Below are 17,147 nucleotides of genomic sequence, written 5' to 3'. Positions count from 1 at the left end.
AATGCGATATTCGGCTTTGCAGCTAATACATGTGACGCCAAATACGCATGAGCTGCTTTACGAACGGACGTGAAGCCGTGAGCGTATGGGGGATTCTAAGTTTTGTTTTCTTATATTGAAGGTAGGAATGGGAACTGTGTTTTTTCCAAATATTAGATCACCAGCTGCATTAGGCTTCGAAAATGAACGGATTTAGCTCCTACGTGAGGTTCCATCTTTTGATACTATGAGAGAGTCTTGGCACAATATAGAGAGGCGAATGAAATCTCAGGAAATGAAACGCGTTAATTGATGCTATAAGTCGAATCTCTGGAGAGAGCAAATTCAGAGCTTTCATAAAAACGATTTAACATGATTTGTGTCACCTTTTTGCAGACAGTTCGAGAATATATTGCCTACTTCGTGTTTAGTGCATATCGGTAGTGCTTCGATAGATCTATATACTTTCTTTAAATCAACCTATGGATTTATTTCTTCTGTATCGTGGTGTTAGAACTCTGACGTTGTACATTGATGTAATTATGTATCTGGGTTTGACATTCATTATAGTGGTGGAAACCGTGCGTGTTTTGACAATCAGTATACTATCATCTCTTCATATCTATGTATCCGTATCAAATTTGAATACTAAAGCAAAGTAGCAGAGGTAGGAGAAAGATAAATAGATAGATAGGGAAGGGGGAGAGAGACGTGATGCGGCGTTTGCCTATTAAAACCACCCTCTTTTTTTAAAACATTCGTTGTTTTTTTTTTTCTTTTGCAAATTAGATTAAAAAGGCAGCACTGGCCTCAGAATTACATAGAGTGAGAAACATAATTATAAACATACTGTGAAGTGTTGCACTGTAAAGATATGTAAACACGCCGAAACTCTACAAAGCTATGGCGTGACTATAGGGTTGCGATTTAGAGAAATTTCTTGAACTGGTAGCTATTCTTTCTCCAAAAGGGAAAAACAGAAACAAAAGCAACAACAACAACAACAACAACAACAACAACAACAACAACAACAACAACAACAAACAAATAAATCATCTTTGTCCTTTCTTCTCATTTGCTGCTTCATTTCCTTATATTTCTTATGGTACATGAAATAAAGTTCAATATTAAGGTTTTTCTGATTAATACTGTTTCGAAACACAAACTTTGGGAAGGACCTACAAATGCAAATTGTAAATGTCAACCAGAAAAAAAAAAAACAAAAAAAAAACTTCCCCCTTCCATCTTTCCGTTGTTCTCTTCTTCGTCAGATATCATCAAAGCTTTGGGGGTATTGCTAACATTTTGATGTCCCACAAGGGATGGATGTGTATCAAAAGCCCTCAGGACCCACAAGGAACAGAAACAATAAAGATGTCGGAGGCTTTCCCTTGAGTGATGATATTTCTACAGTACGCTCATGCGTGCGTCATGTGATAGACACGCAGCTCCAGTGTGTTCATATCTACGATCGATAAGTACTTACGTGAGCGTAAGTGTGTGTGTACGTGTGTGTGTGTGTCTGTGTTTGTGTGTGGTTATAAGGTGTATTGATAGTGTGTGGGTATACGTGTAGTGATGATGATGTGTGTGTGTGTGTGTGTGTGTGTGTGTGTGTGTGTACATTGTGAAAAGACGGTACAGTGTATATTCTTTGACTTTTTTTTTTTTGCTTGTTAGTGGCTATCGGCACACAATCGTCTCTAACTTATCACTGTATTGTTTTCACCCGCCGGCTATTAAAAGAGCTCAACGAGTTTCGATTATTTCAGACTGGTGGAAAACAAGTCCCCAAAAGCTTTCAAGTTAAGTGTTGATTCATCTTGTTTTGCTCTTTATCTGTGTCCACTGATTGTTGTCTGTTCATCTGGCTAGGAAATTCTGTCATTGCATAACTGTAACCCCTTAACAGTTTCTGTCTTGTTTGTTTGTATTTTTTTTTTTCATTCTCTGCGAGAGAGAAAGAGAGCGATAGAGAAAAGGTCGATGTTATATTTGTTTGGTCGTTCCCCTCGGGATTTCTGGGGCACGAAACGTATTGTTCTTTTCTTCTCCTCGAGCGTCCTTCTTCTAAAGGGAAAGGAAGTTGGATTACTAGTACCAGACGACGTGAATGCACAAAATAAGCACTTGATATCCGTTTCGTAACCACTGCCAATTTTCGTTGCATAAAATCGTTGTTATTCTTTTCGAATACCGATGTTAATGATTCGCGTTTACGAAAGAAAAGCTAGAAGAATTGGTTTGGTCACTGTGGCGTGCATGATGCTTGCGTTAGGCAGTTAGGTGTGTTTACTGTGTGTTTGTTCGCGCGTGCGCATTATAGTGGCGGTTCGGTTTTATGATTATTACACACTTTTTTTATATTTGAAATGATTCAAAAAAAGGTCAAAGATATCGACAGGATAGCTTTTCACCAAGTCTCACCTTGTCTTTCAAGTGGTCTCATAACTCTTACAAACTGAGCATCAAGTTAGTCTGCAAGGCATCGGGTATATAGTGTCAACTCCTCTGCAATACCTTGCAACCAGAGTTTAGTCATCGACTATCGTTTCCAGTTACTCGGCGTAGGAACCAGAGCGAGACGACATAAAGATCTATCAACCGACGTTCCAATGTCAAGTAGGCCAAGCTCTACTTTCCCCGAACCCGCCGTCGGATTCGCACCCCTTTTTAATGGGGCTCCATAGACTCGTTGAATGCATCGTATCCGTGCGCGCGCGCGTTTATGAGCGACTGGATGACACCTAAACTGCGCACATCTCGGCAGATTTCCTGCATATATGCATGCAAATGCTCATCGCTTCCCTCGGGAACCCGTCATTGTATACCGATTCTTCCGCTTCATAGACCGAGTTTTTTTAAATCTCTCTTTTAAAAAAAAAAAAAAAATCCCGTACGATGACGAATGGTGCGATATTCTTCCATATTTCCACTGCTGACGTAATCTTTCCGCAGTATTGAGTGATAATGTGGTGCACATTTTAGAATGGATTTAATGGTCTAAAAAGTCGGTTTCTCAAAAGCCGCGGCCACACTGGCAAAAAAAAAAAAAAAAAAATGCAAAGTTTAAGATCGCGGTTTTGAAGTTCTCGTTGTTTCACCAGTGTGACCGCGGCTAAAGTGACTAAAAGTTTGTATTCTGGCTGCACTGCAACAAAATATGCTAAGAAAATATGCACTATTACTAAATCCATATACACGTAGGTGTTGGTTTTGTAGCGACATTATATTTGCACCGATTGTATCTGTGTAATCACAATGTGTGATGAGTTTTATTCAGTTTATTCTTACAATAAAATCGATATTGTGTACATTAACAATAACCTTTGCAATTTTTTTATTTTTTATGATATATATTTTTTTCAATAATAAATCACTCCAGATGGGAAAAAAAGTACACGTATCAATGTCATTTCAATTGTATTTCAAAATGGTAGTGCTTTTATTTTCCAGTGCAGGCTGTTCACCCTGACCGAAAAAAGGGACTTATATAAATTTCATATCTTGCTGAAACAGCACATTTCTGTAATTCATAGCTGAATAAAGATACAGAAAAATTCGTTCCTATAGACGTGGCCTTTATTATTTTGACTAAGTATGTAAAACTCACATCGAAAAAAAAAAAACATGTAAAAAAATAAAGTAAATTCGAGTTAGTTCTGTAACATACCAATCCCGTCCTCAATGAATGTCATTTGGTACTTTTCATACCTGAAAGGCGCCGCCAATATAATCGCCGATTTCATAACCGTTGCTTATTAGTCCTTCCTTCTGTTTCGCAACGATGCGGATATCACGAAGTATAGCAACGTAACGATTTGCCTTTTTATCGGCGTGCGAATACCGCCCACGCTCATTCTGTATAACTCGCTTTGAGTTGCGCTCATTCCACCAACACTGCATCAAATTTAAGATAAGGCCTACACTTACAAGGGAAAGGAGAAAAAAAAAAGCTTCTGGCGTATTTCATGGCCTTGGCATTTTTCAAGGTGTGAGCAAACCAGGGCTCCACGGGATTGCTCTAATGATCCCTTTTCACGGCCCAGTAATCAAAATCTGGGGCTGCAAATCGTGTCTTGCAGGAGGGATTTCAGCGGAAAGATCGAGTCGGCTCTAAGCCGGCAAGCCACCCCGTTTAAATGTTGTACCAATGACTCGATCACGTTTGCTATCTCAATTGCTGATATATGCCTACGGTGTGTCATGTGCACCTACATCGGATCACATCAAGTGGTTTTGACATAGTCTCTCCTAATAATTTGTCTCGCATTGCTCATTCCATTTCGGCGGGAAAATTTACAGTAATGTTGGATCAACCTGGCTTTGCCGCCCAATTCTTGGTATTTCTCGTCTATGACGAGGGACACAGGGCTATTGCGGTTCAGTAATGTATATAGCCACCAATGACAGTCTAACATTTGCTATCATGGTAGTATATGGGGGATGGGTTTGGGGCAGATTACAGTGTGGGTAGGAGGATCTGGGTTGTTGTTGTTTTTGTATGTGTGGGGTTTTTTTTTACAATGCTGTTTTTATTATTGTTTTCTTTTAGTGAAATTTAGTGAAATTCAAATTAGTGAATTAAATTAAATTAATTTAAATTAGTTTTCTTATAATGCAGTTATCATAAGTTTGTATAAAACAACCTATTTTCCAATTCATATTTAGTGCTGAAAAAAAAAAGTCTTTCAGTTACTGGATCGATGGAAATGTGCGTTAATAGTCACGAATTGGAAAGTTGTCCCTGTTACACTTTCTTTGTGGGTGTGTATTCTTGTTTGTGTACAACATGTGTGTTTGTATGTGCAAGGGCGGATGTATATGCAAATTAAAGAGCTTACTACTAGAATAGTTATTCCTTTCATTATTTGATTTCATAATATTTTCATGTTATCTTTGTCATGTCATTTTTAAAACTATTTCTTTTCTTCTTTTTCTCATTCTTCTTATAAAGGAATATGGGACAAAGAGTTTGGGACTCACCAACTGGCGGGCTCGTCACTTCCGTGGCAGACGGTCTGCGGGAGCTGGCCCGGGGCGAGCAGGTATTGTGGGTCGGCGAGCCGCCCTCGGTGGAGTCGCTGCAGACACTGAGCGTCCCGACGCTGTCCCGCCGCCCGTCCTCCTGCTCGTACGTCACGCAGGGCTTCTGCTGCTGGTCCGAATTAATGGCAGGCTGCTGGCCTTTAGCGGCAAGACAGAATCATTCACACGTGAAGAAAGAGAGATAAAATGAATGATAGCTGGATGGATGGATGGGTGGATGGATGGCAAAATAGATAGATGTATGGGAAATGGATAGATAAGGGAGGTTGTGACGTAATATTTAATTTACAGGTGACAGGATCGAAGGATGAATTCTCAAAGTGGCAAACCAGTCGATAGAGTGACCTTAGATTATTATCCACGGCTCTCGTTATAATTGCAGTATATTGCTATTCTTTCAATATTAAAAGATGACACTAAGTTAGGCTTGACGCCTGGGGAGTGTAGAGGAACCTTACATAATGAATAACTGTCCACGGTCAGCCTTTGTTGTTTTGTTTTGTTCTGGCTTCTTAACACTAGGTGACCGCTCTTCCATTTTTTTTTTTTTTTTGCAAATTGAAATAATAACATCAAATTGATTTTATAATCACGAACAAAGGACCTAGGACCTGTGAAAAGAGTTGATAGGTTGCAGTGAGCCGTGGGCTGATTAAATTTTCATCTATTTTTAGAAAACAACAACAACGCCCTTTGAAATTCCTCTGAGGAAGTATTAACACCCTCAGATAAACACACACACACAAAATACACACACACAAGAGGATAGGTGAAATTATCTTTAACGGCAAGAGAAAATAGACGCGGCATTATGAGATTATAAAAATTGATAGTGTCCGCGGGACGTGTTCACACTGGCGAGTTTCTCTCACCTGCATACGACGGTCGTCGCTCCATAGTAACGGATGGTCGTCGCTCTGCTGCGCGTAATTCGGGCTGCTCGAGCATGTTGGGGTCTGGCATGGTGGATACTGGAGGTGGGAATGTGAAACCTCCGATGCGCTCCCTTGGGATAGGAGCCGGTGGCAGCGTGAAGGGGACTGTCTTTAAGCTGGAAGGATAAAAAAAAAGAAAGAGAGAATGAATGAGCGAGAAAAGGGGAGAGGGAGAGAACAGGAAAGGAAGAACGTAAGAGATTGGCACAAAAACTATTGTCAGACTATCATCTTAGTGCGTGTTCGCACTGGGCGTGGCATAGTGGATAAGACACTTCACTTTCAGTCGAAGGTCCCGAGTTCGAATCCCGTCCAGTGCTTGCATCCTTACACCATGTCGTTCTCGACTCAGGTGTATAATGGGAACCTTGCAAAGCTAATAAGGTAACGGTCATAGCAGGGTCCTCTGCTAGAGCAGTGGCAGCACTGAAGAGGCTACCCTGGATAAAGAAGACCATGTCGTTTTCATTCATTGTCATCATTATATTACTAAAATACAACACCAAACGATTCACTTTTTGACAAGGTTTTAGATCTGCTCAGTACGGGTTATCATTGTTATCATCATCATCATGATGAATGTGTTGTACTTTTCACTATTCCTGAGAGCATATTTCGATGTTCCCCGTTGTTGTTGTTTTTTCATTTCTTTCGGCGATCATCTATCAATCATTCTTTGTTTTTCGGATCACAAATAGAAGCATTACGCAGTCTGCCTCAATGCAGCCCCTTGAGCCTACCACCAATTCATACGTATCGTTCTAGTGAATGCACGTAAACAAACACAGTGTTAGATTAGAGAGTCTAGTATAGTTTACATCACGAGTTGACATTTCGCAAGGTGCATGCGGGTCTGAAAAAGCTATAATTTGATCGAATTTCTCTCCCTCCTTTGTGCTTCCAATAAAAAACAAAAAACAAAAAAACAAAAAACACAACCCCCCCCCCCCGCAGAATATCGCCGCTTCCCATCATCTTGAAACATAAAATTGGTAGTTCGCTCGACAATATGGCAAGAATCAATAGGAAGAGTTTACGAACACGGGAATGTCTGTCGGCTGTGCAAATGATCACTTGATAGATAGATAGACAAACAGACAGATAGATAATCTAGATAGATAGATAGATAGATAGATAGATAGACAGATAGATAGATAGATAGACTGATGGTGATATATATATATATATATATATATATATATATATATATATATATATATATATATATATATATACCTATAGGGAGGGCGATAGAAAGAGAACGAAAAAGTGAGAGACAGATGGAGGAAAAGGGAGGAGGAGCTGTTCAAAGGTTGGTCAACCCTATTATACCTACTCTATTTTCATTTTGTGCCACTTCATGTCCTTCTCCCGCTGTTGGATAATTGCGATAAGTGTTCCATATAGGAACATGAGAGGAATATATATATATATATATATATATATATATATGATTATGTTTATGTTCAGAACTCGACACTAACTTTTATATCAGGTGGCCCGTTCGGGCCACTGAAATCTTTCAATCTGAATTTTTTGTGGTCCCAAAATAAAAAGATATAACAATCCACTTTAAATCTCAGTTGCCCAATTTGCACCACCAAGAGACACCCTTTTTGCCCTTTTTGGAAATTTAGTAGCCCGATGTCAATTTCTTATTGCCTCCATGCATGCCACCGGGCCACCGCTAATGCCGAGTCCTGTATACACTGCGAATGTGCCATGTCATCTTAACCCGTGTGCCATGTACCATGGTGCCATGGTGCCGTGGTGCCATGGTGCCATGCATGGCAAGACGGCACCATGCCATGGCGCCATGTGTCATGTGCCATGGTGTAAACCCCCTGTGTGCCACATTATTCTGAGACAGCAATGTTGTGGTGTTTTGGGAAAACATTCTGTTTTTCAAATCTGTGGATGTAACTTTTAAAGATTTTTGTCACCCTAGACATATAAGGAGCAAAGTTGCAGAGAAAATGCCACGCTTTGTTTTCGATGTAAATTGTGTGACAAATAATCTATGTTTGCTTTCTTTCAAAAAAAAAAAAAAAAAACCATTAGCTCCTCTATTGTAGAGGCATGACTTTTACACACAAAACAGAAAGATATAAACTTGGAATTCACTTGTATATGCAGCAGGAACACCCCTTTATAGTCAGTCACCACAAAAAATGCAAGCTACAGGTGGCAGAAATAGAATTGGGCGAAACGCTCTCATTGTATTGCAGGCATTTGGCGATTTATCGATCGGTTTGGGCGGGTTTGTGCGTTTGAGCAGAATGTGTGAATTTATAACGTCCACTGAGTCTGGCGTGTGAACGTGGCACATAAAGAGTTAAACATCAAGAGTGTTTCATGAAATATAGACTTTAGGACATACAAACAACCTCAGCCACCAAGAGGAAATGACGAGATTTACGGATACCTATACGAAATAACCAACTTCGCAAGATTAAGCCGGGGGAAGTGGGTTACGAGAGAGCATTTTGATAAGGAAATGGGGAAAATGGATTTTTGATGAACAAAAAGTCCAGTGCTGATGAGAGGCAGTCATTGTTGCCGTTTGCCGTGCTCCATAATACACTTTGATGGGTACAAATGGAAAGAGGGGGAGGGGAACACACAGCTGCAATTTCCTTTTTTCGTTCTTCTTATATTCTACAGGATATAGTGTTACATCACATCTCCGTCGAGCTGTTCTGCCGGCCTGGTATGTATGTGGCTGTAACCTTTTCCGCTGAGTTTTAATCAATTTATTCCGAGCAGAACTTCAAACGGACTTCCGAATCAATTTGGCAGCGATTGGGAGCAGTCGTCGGTGACACCGGCAAGGGTGCGAAGAGATATGATACCGCCCGGGGCATGGACCGGCAAAGTAACGGTAGAAGTCACGTGAACATCTCTTTCTATCTCTCTCTCTTTCTCCTGCAATCTACCCCTCCCCCTCACTCTATCTTTCCTCTCTTTCTCTTCGGTTCTCTCTCACTCTATTAAAGTTCGACAGGTGTCAGCAATTTCAAGACATGAGGAAAAAAAAAACTACCCGAAAAGCAGTATGTGCCAATTTCTGTCAAAAAAAAAAATCATGTAAAAATGTGAAAAAAGTAAATGAACAGCTTAATGAAAAATAAATAAATAAATAAATAAGTAAATGAATAAATAAATGTATAAATATGTCATATATATATATATATATATATATATATATATACGAAAAGGGGGGCTAAGAAGAGTGCATTCCTTTATGATATCAGCGATTTCCCTACATCCTCCTTGTATAGCTGCTGGTATATTTGTGCTGTCGCTCATTTGTATGAAAACAGCAACAACAACAAAAGAAATCGACACAAGAATGCAAGAGCGAACTAAAGTATCCCACATCGAGTTCTTGCTCGTTTCACGAAGATTGATTCGTGCGTGGCAGAAACGCCTTCTTTGATCGATATCCATACAATGACATTGAATCGATGACGCGGGCACGGAGACGGACTTTAACGACATTAAAGGCCTCGGCACATCGAGCACGGTAAAGTCAATTGTAGGGTGTTTTTGTTTGTTTGGTTGTTTGTTTGTTTGTTGTTGTTGTGTTGTTGTTGTTGTTTTTTGCTATGGTGCGCCAAAAGGAAACATGTCCCTTTCTGTTACATTATCACTTCCCCGCGAATGGAATGATATTGTTACAAAACAAATCTTCAGTAGGTGAGTTTGTTGATCTTGATTTTGACGTAAGAATGACATTTTGCATGCATGATTTTGTACCAAATTATTGATTTTTTAAAACAAAACTAATGATGGTTCCTTTTGCCGCACCATAGAAAACCCGGACCGCTGCCGTTTCTGTGCTCGATGTATCAAAGGATTAACAAAGGGAATGATGGGGGAAGGCTGGGGTAAGACTAGATTGGAGAGAGAAACCATTTTTCTATGGACGCATCTTAAAGCAAACAAAGAGTGGACCTGTGATACAGCACAATAGATTGAAAAATTAGTTCCGGCTCAGCGAGGGACCTTCTTTTTTTTTCCTTTGCATTATGCAGGAGCAGTGCGCGGAAGCGACAAGACGAGCATGATATCGTCGGGAATCGTGCGATATCGACACCTGTTCGATATTGACTCAGAACGAGAAGGAAATGTGGGGGGAGAGAGAAAAAAGAGAATTGCGATGAATAACACATCGAGGCACACTCGGCGGTGTTATTTTCGCCGTTCCTTGGAAGGTTGTTTGGTCGATAGCGGTATGGACTGATGGGGAGCCGGCAGAAAATATGAGGCGATGGTATTTTTGAAGCTGACGATGCGGGCTGACGACAGACGATCTAAAACGGGCAACCCCTTTCACATACAAAATCAGATGATATCATCAACTCTAAAACTAACTTTTTTTTTAATGACCTCCTAGTATGAATAAACCTTACTGACTCGTCCTAATCGGGGCGCAGTGGCATTGTATTATTACTATTATCATTATTATCATTATTATTTTTTGAGGGGCTATCTTTCAAAGAATATCATGGCTCAGGGTATATAGTACACCAGTGACTATAATCTTGATGAATACTTTATTGATCATTCGCCATTTTCCTTCGATGCCATTTATATCAGCTTTAAGACCGTATTGGGCAACTATAAGGAAGTGAGGTTCTGATTGCACTGGGAATATAGAGAGCTCTTAGGAGCTGCGTTCACACTGCCTACTGGCGGCGCTGTGCGGGATCTCCAGCTATATTCTACGGCTTTAGTGCTTCAAGAAGGAGACATTGCTCCATGTACGTGTATTTTCATTGCCATTTAAGACGGCATTCATGTCAACAATGTGTACAAAAGGGTACTGACTCACTCCCAAGTTTAGACTACCCTTCCCCTCCCCCCCCCCCCCCCTCCGCCTTCCTGGGTCTTCTCCGTGAAAGGGATATGCGGTTTTATTGATGTGGGCACCCTTTCAAATTTTTTATTATGGATATGCATTTTTTCCTTTGAGAATTCTGAACGAGCACTTTCCATTTCGAATTAATCTATTACTGACAGATGAAACATTCAAGACGCGGAATCATGTTTACATGCATTTATCATGGATGTGTTTGGAATGCCTATTATTTAGGGCGAGCTCTCCATAGTCGACAGAAACGGTCTTTGCCATATGGTTTTGAGAAACATTGGAGCATTTCGGCAATATTATAGTCCAGACCTATACACAAATTCAGTGGATTAGAATGTGTATCAGCTCACACACACACACACACACACACACACACACACACACACACACAAAAGAAACCAAGGCCCTTGCGCTTCTGATTTCAAAACGCTTCACGAGCCCATTACACGGTGAGGCCACCACTGGTTTATAAGCGATATATTCTCTTGATAGCGATGTTCGGTGATTCAGAAATGCACGATTACTGAAATACAACATTTATAAACCGCATGAAAATGATACGCGAGGGCTACGTGCATTGAATGCATTCTCCACCGGGTGATTCCATGGACAAGCATTTGCCGCATACTAGGATGATAATCGCCGAGGCAATTTCAGACACGCCATTATAGATTTCCCCCATTTTTTTTTTTTTTTTTTTTTTTTTTTTTGCGGAGATGTTATTCTGGTTTGAAGAAAAAATTAGAATTAATAAAATGATCCGGAAAAACAGACAGAACGCCGGGTAAGCAAATATTGGCAATCCATTAGCAGTTGAAATATTCAAGGACGGGTGTGATTCCACTGTTTGGACGCGAAAGAATCAACAGGTTCTCCAGTAAATAGGTCGGACCTGATTTAAGCCATTTTAGCATTCGACCTAAAATACATCTATGATAAGGTGACATTTTGTTTTTCGCCAAAGGTGGGGTATGCAGGAATTAATTAAGTCCTTTTAAAGTGGAATTAATTTACTGGACAAAGAGAACGCCAGTGTGCTGTAAAGAATGCTAACTGGAGGGCAATATTCTAATCAATTAGCACCAGGAGGCCTCAAAGTATGCTAGTAGATGTAAACAGGGCAAGATTTGGAGTGGTGTGTGTAAATCTACGGTAGATATAGACATAGCGTATCTGCCAGTTGTATTTACTTGTCTAGAAGGGTGCACATCACGAGACCGACCGTCCACGAATGATACAGCCCACGAATCCTACAGCCCATGAGTACTACAGCCCACGAGCTATACAGCTCACGAGTCATACAGCCCATGAGTTCGACACTAAGCAAACAAGGCCCACGAGACCGACACATCAAGCCCCGTGCTGTATCTGTCGAACTCGTTGGCTGTTTTTACCTAGTGTCGAACTCATGGGCTTTATTTGCCTAGTGTCGAACTCATAGGCTGTATGACTCGTGAGCTGTACGACTCATGGACCTGTTTTCAATGTCGAACTCGTGGGCTGTATGACTCGTGGTTGTCAGTCTAGTGGGATGACTGTGTCGATATAACTCACATCTTTTGAAAATAAAATGTTTATCTCACTGTAATTCTTACCGTTAGCATAACAACATATTAAAGTTTGCTCTCTAATGTGTTTTATTTGGTCCCTAATTGGTCAGTGTAACTTCCATTCACATTAAATGGTCTTTTGATAATACCTCGCATCTGGCACTGAGAGGTTGGTACGTGTAGTTCGTATCAAAGGTAGCAATGTATATTAATGGTTCGTGCAAAATGATGTCACTTCAGTGGCGATGTAAATGACTAGTGACTAATGACTCATGACTAATGACTAATTACTAATGACTAGTATTCATGGCGGCATAATGGGATGGCAGTAGGTGCGGGCGAGGATAAGAAGCTTGCATTATATTCTTTGGCTATATACAGGGATGACAACAACACAGAGACACAGACACAGACACAGACAGACAGACAGACAGACAGACAGACACACACTCACACACACACACACACACACACACAGCCCGCGCATGATGTGAAATTTCAATTTGCGATGTGGATGAAGTGGACGGGAGGGAACGCCATCCGAATAATCTCAAACAAAAGAAACAAAGAAACAAACAATCAATTGAACAAACTATCAATCGAACAAACACGTGAACGAAACTACGCGATAAAACAATCAACATAAAACCTTTCTCGGGATTAAGATTGGAACTGATGCTGAAATATTACTCGTCAAAATTACTAGTTCGTTGATCCGCGCTAAATTATTACGCGCCGTTCATTCCGCCAAAATATAGCTCATAATCATTATACATCATGCGTGCTTATGGCACTTAGCACCCCCCCCCCAAAAAAAAAAAAATTAAGGCAGCAAAGCCTTCTGTGCATTATTCTGTATGCTTCAGTCAATGAAGGATAAATGGAAATGTGAAGAGAAAACTCGAGGGAGAAAAAAATCCCCCATAGCCACTGATATCGATTCAACACTCAATTGCGCAATTGAATTGGCCATCATACCTAAAGCACTTCTCTCAATTGCATTAATATTACATTGATTTCATTACATCGATTATAATGCCTGTCTCCACAGCTCTCCTTGAAAGATGAAATTTCTCATTGATTATACACGTGGTTGGCACAGGAAAAAAAAAGTATATATATATGTATATATCCAGACTATTAGAAATGCAGGGTCATTATGTTTTAGGTCATGGTACATTGCAAGGCAGCATGAAATATACATAGACGGAATCCGGTGGCAATGGGCCATTGATACTCTGCGGAGTTGATCTTGCAGCGGACGCAGACACTTGTACAGTTCCCCTTTGCGCCTACGCGCGGAACCTCCCACTATCTCCCATCAGCATATTAGAAAAACAAATTGCTGCCACCACGTCCTTGCCCCTGTTGTATGGCTTATCTCCAGCTGATGGCCATGGTTTTCATGAAGAAAACATGAAGGTTAACACTAATGATTACCACAATTTAGATGAATTTATATTTTACGTCCTACTCAATTCTTCAACTTCAGTCTTCTCTTTCATAGTTTTCTTCTTAATCTTTTCTTTCATCTTCTCCTTACCATGCTCAAGCATCGTACTACAGCTGTAACGAGGCATTGATGATACAGAAACAGAAATTGCAAGTAATGACAATGACGTAATTGAACTCTTCGTTTCATTTAACATACAAACCTGACAGGCGGAGTGACCAAGCTTTTCCCGTCGATCTGAACGGCCGGTGCGGGAGGTTTCTGCATACCGCCCAGTCTCTCGTAGCGCATGCGCGAACCGCACTTCCGCCTGTACACTCGATAAAGGAGGAAGGCGAGTCCAGCCAACACCACGGCCCCGCATAGCGATCCAACAATGATGCCCGCCACCGGGACTGTATTCAAAAGAGAGGGAGAGACAAGACAGAAGTGCCAAAATCAAAATGTATAAAACAAATAACGCACAAAATTTCTTTCTTTTTTTCTTATTAAAATTGTATATGACTGCTTTATTCTGGCTGACCAAGCCAGTTTATTTGTTCACCTGCCCCTCGTTTTCTTAAATGTATTTGTATCGGCAATCATATTGTACATGTGTCTCATTTTATGTTGCTAAGGAACGGAAAACATTCGGTAACTTTAGGGGCTGTTAACCAACCATGAAGCACCATGTACGAAAACGTAAAACGTCTCATGAAAGTTGTGCGTTTCAGATGACAAACGATGATAACAAAGCGATTTCTAAACAGCATTTGCGTTTGCTAAATTACTGTGCTTACGCCAGCGTGTCGGACATTTTCCGACCGTTATGCCCGCATACTGACGTCACTAGGGTAATAATGGTAATCTTACGACCATTGAGAACGCGTGTTTGCGATCATGTTTGGGATTGAAGAGGCGTATGGATAGTGGGGAAGGAAGATTTGAATGTGTAATTGAAGAAAGTACCTGAAGAGCAAAACAGCTGAAATACCAAGAGGTGATGAAGCTTAGGCAAAAGCGCGCAAAACAGAGAATTATGCGACTTTACCGTGGATTGATTTGCCATTTCGAGAAGAAATCTTCCTCGTCGCGGATAATATTGCCTTGTTTTCAAAGGTGACACGCAGAAAAGGTTAACGTCGCTGAACCCTTCCTAGTCATGTGCTGAATTTCTGCTCACACATCCATTTTCGCTCTTTCTTTGCCAACACAACATAGGTACGCTGACTGTCTTTAATAAGACACTAATGCTACTCGTAATGATATCACTTTTCTGCTCAGTCTGCCGTTCTTTTACGTTTCTTACTGTTGAGCTCATTTTTTCTTTCTTTGCTAGGTTTCCACTCGATCACGCTCTCTTAGCTGTTTTCTCATTTTATTTTTGTTTACTTCCGGATGGGAATGCATCAGGAGGAAAAAAAAGTGTAATCCGAGCCTGACAATTGTGGTCTTTAGGTGCATTCATCAAAAGTGTGGGCCGTAACTCCGTTTGGTTAGCCACAAAGACGAGATGCTACTTGGAAGGTATCCCAGGTCGCGCCAGCTCCGCGGGTGAGAAAGGAAAAGTGATATGATTCTGCGGTTGTTTTAGGAAAAAAAAAAGAAGTGCTACAGGAAGTCTATTCAGGGAAGAAGAAAGAGAGAGAGACAGAGAGACAGACAGACAGACAGAGAAAACAGACACAGAGAGATGGAGAAAGAAAGAGAGGGAGAGAGGGAGTCATTTAACCTCCTCGCATTTCAGACATGCCAACCGTAAACGTCGCTTTGAGGACAGATTTTCTTGGAATTTGCGGCGGATCATGTCCGTGCTACGATTACTGCTTCATGCGATTTTTTTTTTTGAGAACATAGGATCAGTCATTTAGAGCCCACTCAAACAGAAAAAAACTACGTACAATGTCAGTGATATAGGATGCTTTGAGTACAAGCGGACACTGAACCTCGCCTGAACACACACTCAGCAAACACAACTACAGTAGCACCTCGATTATCCGGTCACGTCGGGAACCGACGGGCGTCCGGTAATCGACTTGGCCGGATAAGAGAGATACGATGTATGCTCAAATACAGCACTTTCTAACATGCCATGTTGTAGGGGTATGCACATCATGTTTCATACTTCAGGAATTGATGCGGAAATAAAACGAAGTAAAATATCCCTTCATATATTGTTTGTCTGATCGATAGTCACCGACAATAAGATCGATATTCCAACTGGTCGAATAATGCCACAGCATTGTAATTTTAACTACTGCTCTGCACTCAGTGCAAGTGACAAGCGCGGCACCAGTCTCCGAATTCGTCCCACGAACTTCCTTAAAAGCGACAGTCAGCTGCGAAGATTGGACGGTTATATGTCCCATGGTGTAATCTCACGATAATGGTTGAACGTGCGAGGGAGATTTGGCACTGGAAAATACATAAAAACATTACCAAAAAAAATGTCAGCTAGTCGACGTCCGGATAACAGAGAACCTGGATAATCGATGTCCGGATAATCGATGTCCTGATAATCGAGGTCCTACTGTACATACGACAGATTTAAAGTAATTAATGTACTCCTTTAGGAAAGCTCACTCGAAGATGGATAAATGCTTTTTGATACAGGCGGTCGTTGTATTATTTGACATTTTCGATTCATGACAATTACTTATATTTACTAATATTTCAATTTTCTATATACTTTCTGGGAGAAAAGCAAAAGACATGTCTTGGTCAGACAGAACACACACACACACACACACACACACACACACACACACACACACACACATATTCATGTATCTAATGTTTGCTTTTAATTTCCAGTTTTTCGAGTGACTACTACTATTTGTTTGCAACAAGTGAAAGTCTCGTTTGGATTAGATAGTGACATTTGATTCATTTCGTCTGTTTTGTCAACTGAGAGACTCGCATTCGCAAATTATCCGCCCAGACACCAATATTGCTATCGGCGTCAACATTATACTATAGGCTGTTCCATCGACATTCATTAATTCTAAAATAAGTTACCACAGACCTAACTCTTTATATCTTTTTCTCTCTCTGATTCCGTTTGTAGATTATATATACATATATATATATATATATATATATATATATATATATATATATATATATATATACTATGTATATATACTCCTCTAGGGAAGGGTAGAACAAATACAGCTTCATAGGACTACAATTACGTTTCAAGCAAAACCATTTTGAGATGAAGGAAAAGAGCTACCTAATAGTTCTGATATATTGTATTTATTATTCAATTACGATAATGAGTTTTCAGGCTGCGTGTTTTTTTGTTTTTTTTAACTCTTTTGTTT

General features: G+C 40.4%; 1 protein-coding gene across 1 annotated transcript in view; it reads right to left on the bottom strand.

Moving 5' to 3' along the window:
• LOC140229337 (synaptotagmin-15-like) overlaps positions 1-17,147 on the bottom strand; it is a 52,128-nt gene that overhangs the window by 14,422 nt on the left and 20,559 nt on the right. Inside the window, exons 2-4 of the mRNA XM_072309619.1 lie at positions 14,045-14,237; positions 5,901-6,079; positions 4,966-5,166 (exon numbers count right to left, since the gene is read on the bottom strand). Coding sequence (XP_072165720.1) covers positions 4,966-5,166; positions 5,901-6,079; positions 14,045-14,237 — 573 coding nt within the window. The remainder of the gene's footprint in view (positions 1-4,965; positions 5,167-5,900; positions 6,080-14,044; positions 14,238-17,147) is intronic.

This window comes from Diadema setosum, chromosome 5 (assembly GCF_964275005.1).
Source record: "Diadema setosum chromosome 5, eeDiaSeto1, whole genome shotgun sequence".
Classification (NCBI taxonomy): domain Eukaryota; kingdom Metazoa; phylum Echinodermata; class Echinoidea; order Diadematoida; family Diadematidae; genus Diadema; species Diadema setosum.
The sequence above is the reverse complement of the archived record's forward strand: the minus strand, read 5'-3'. Positions and strand labels throughout refer to the sequence as shown.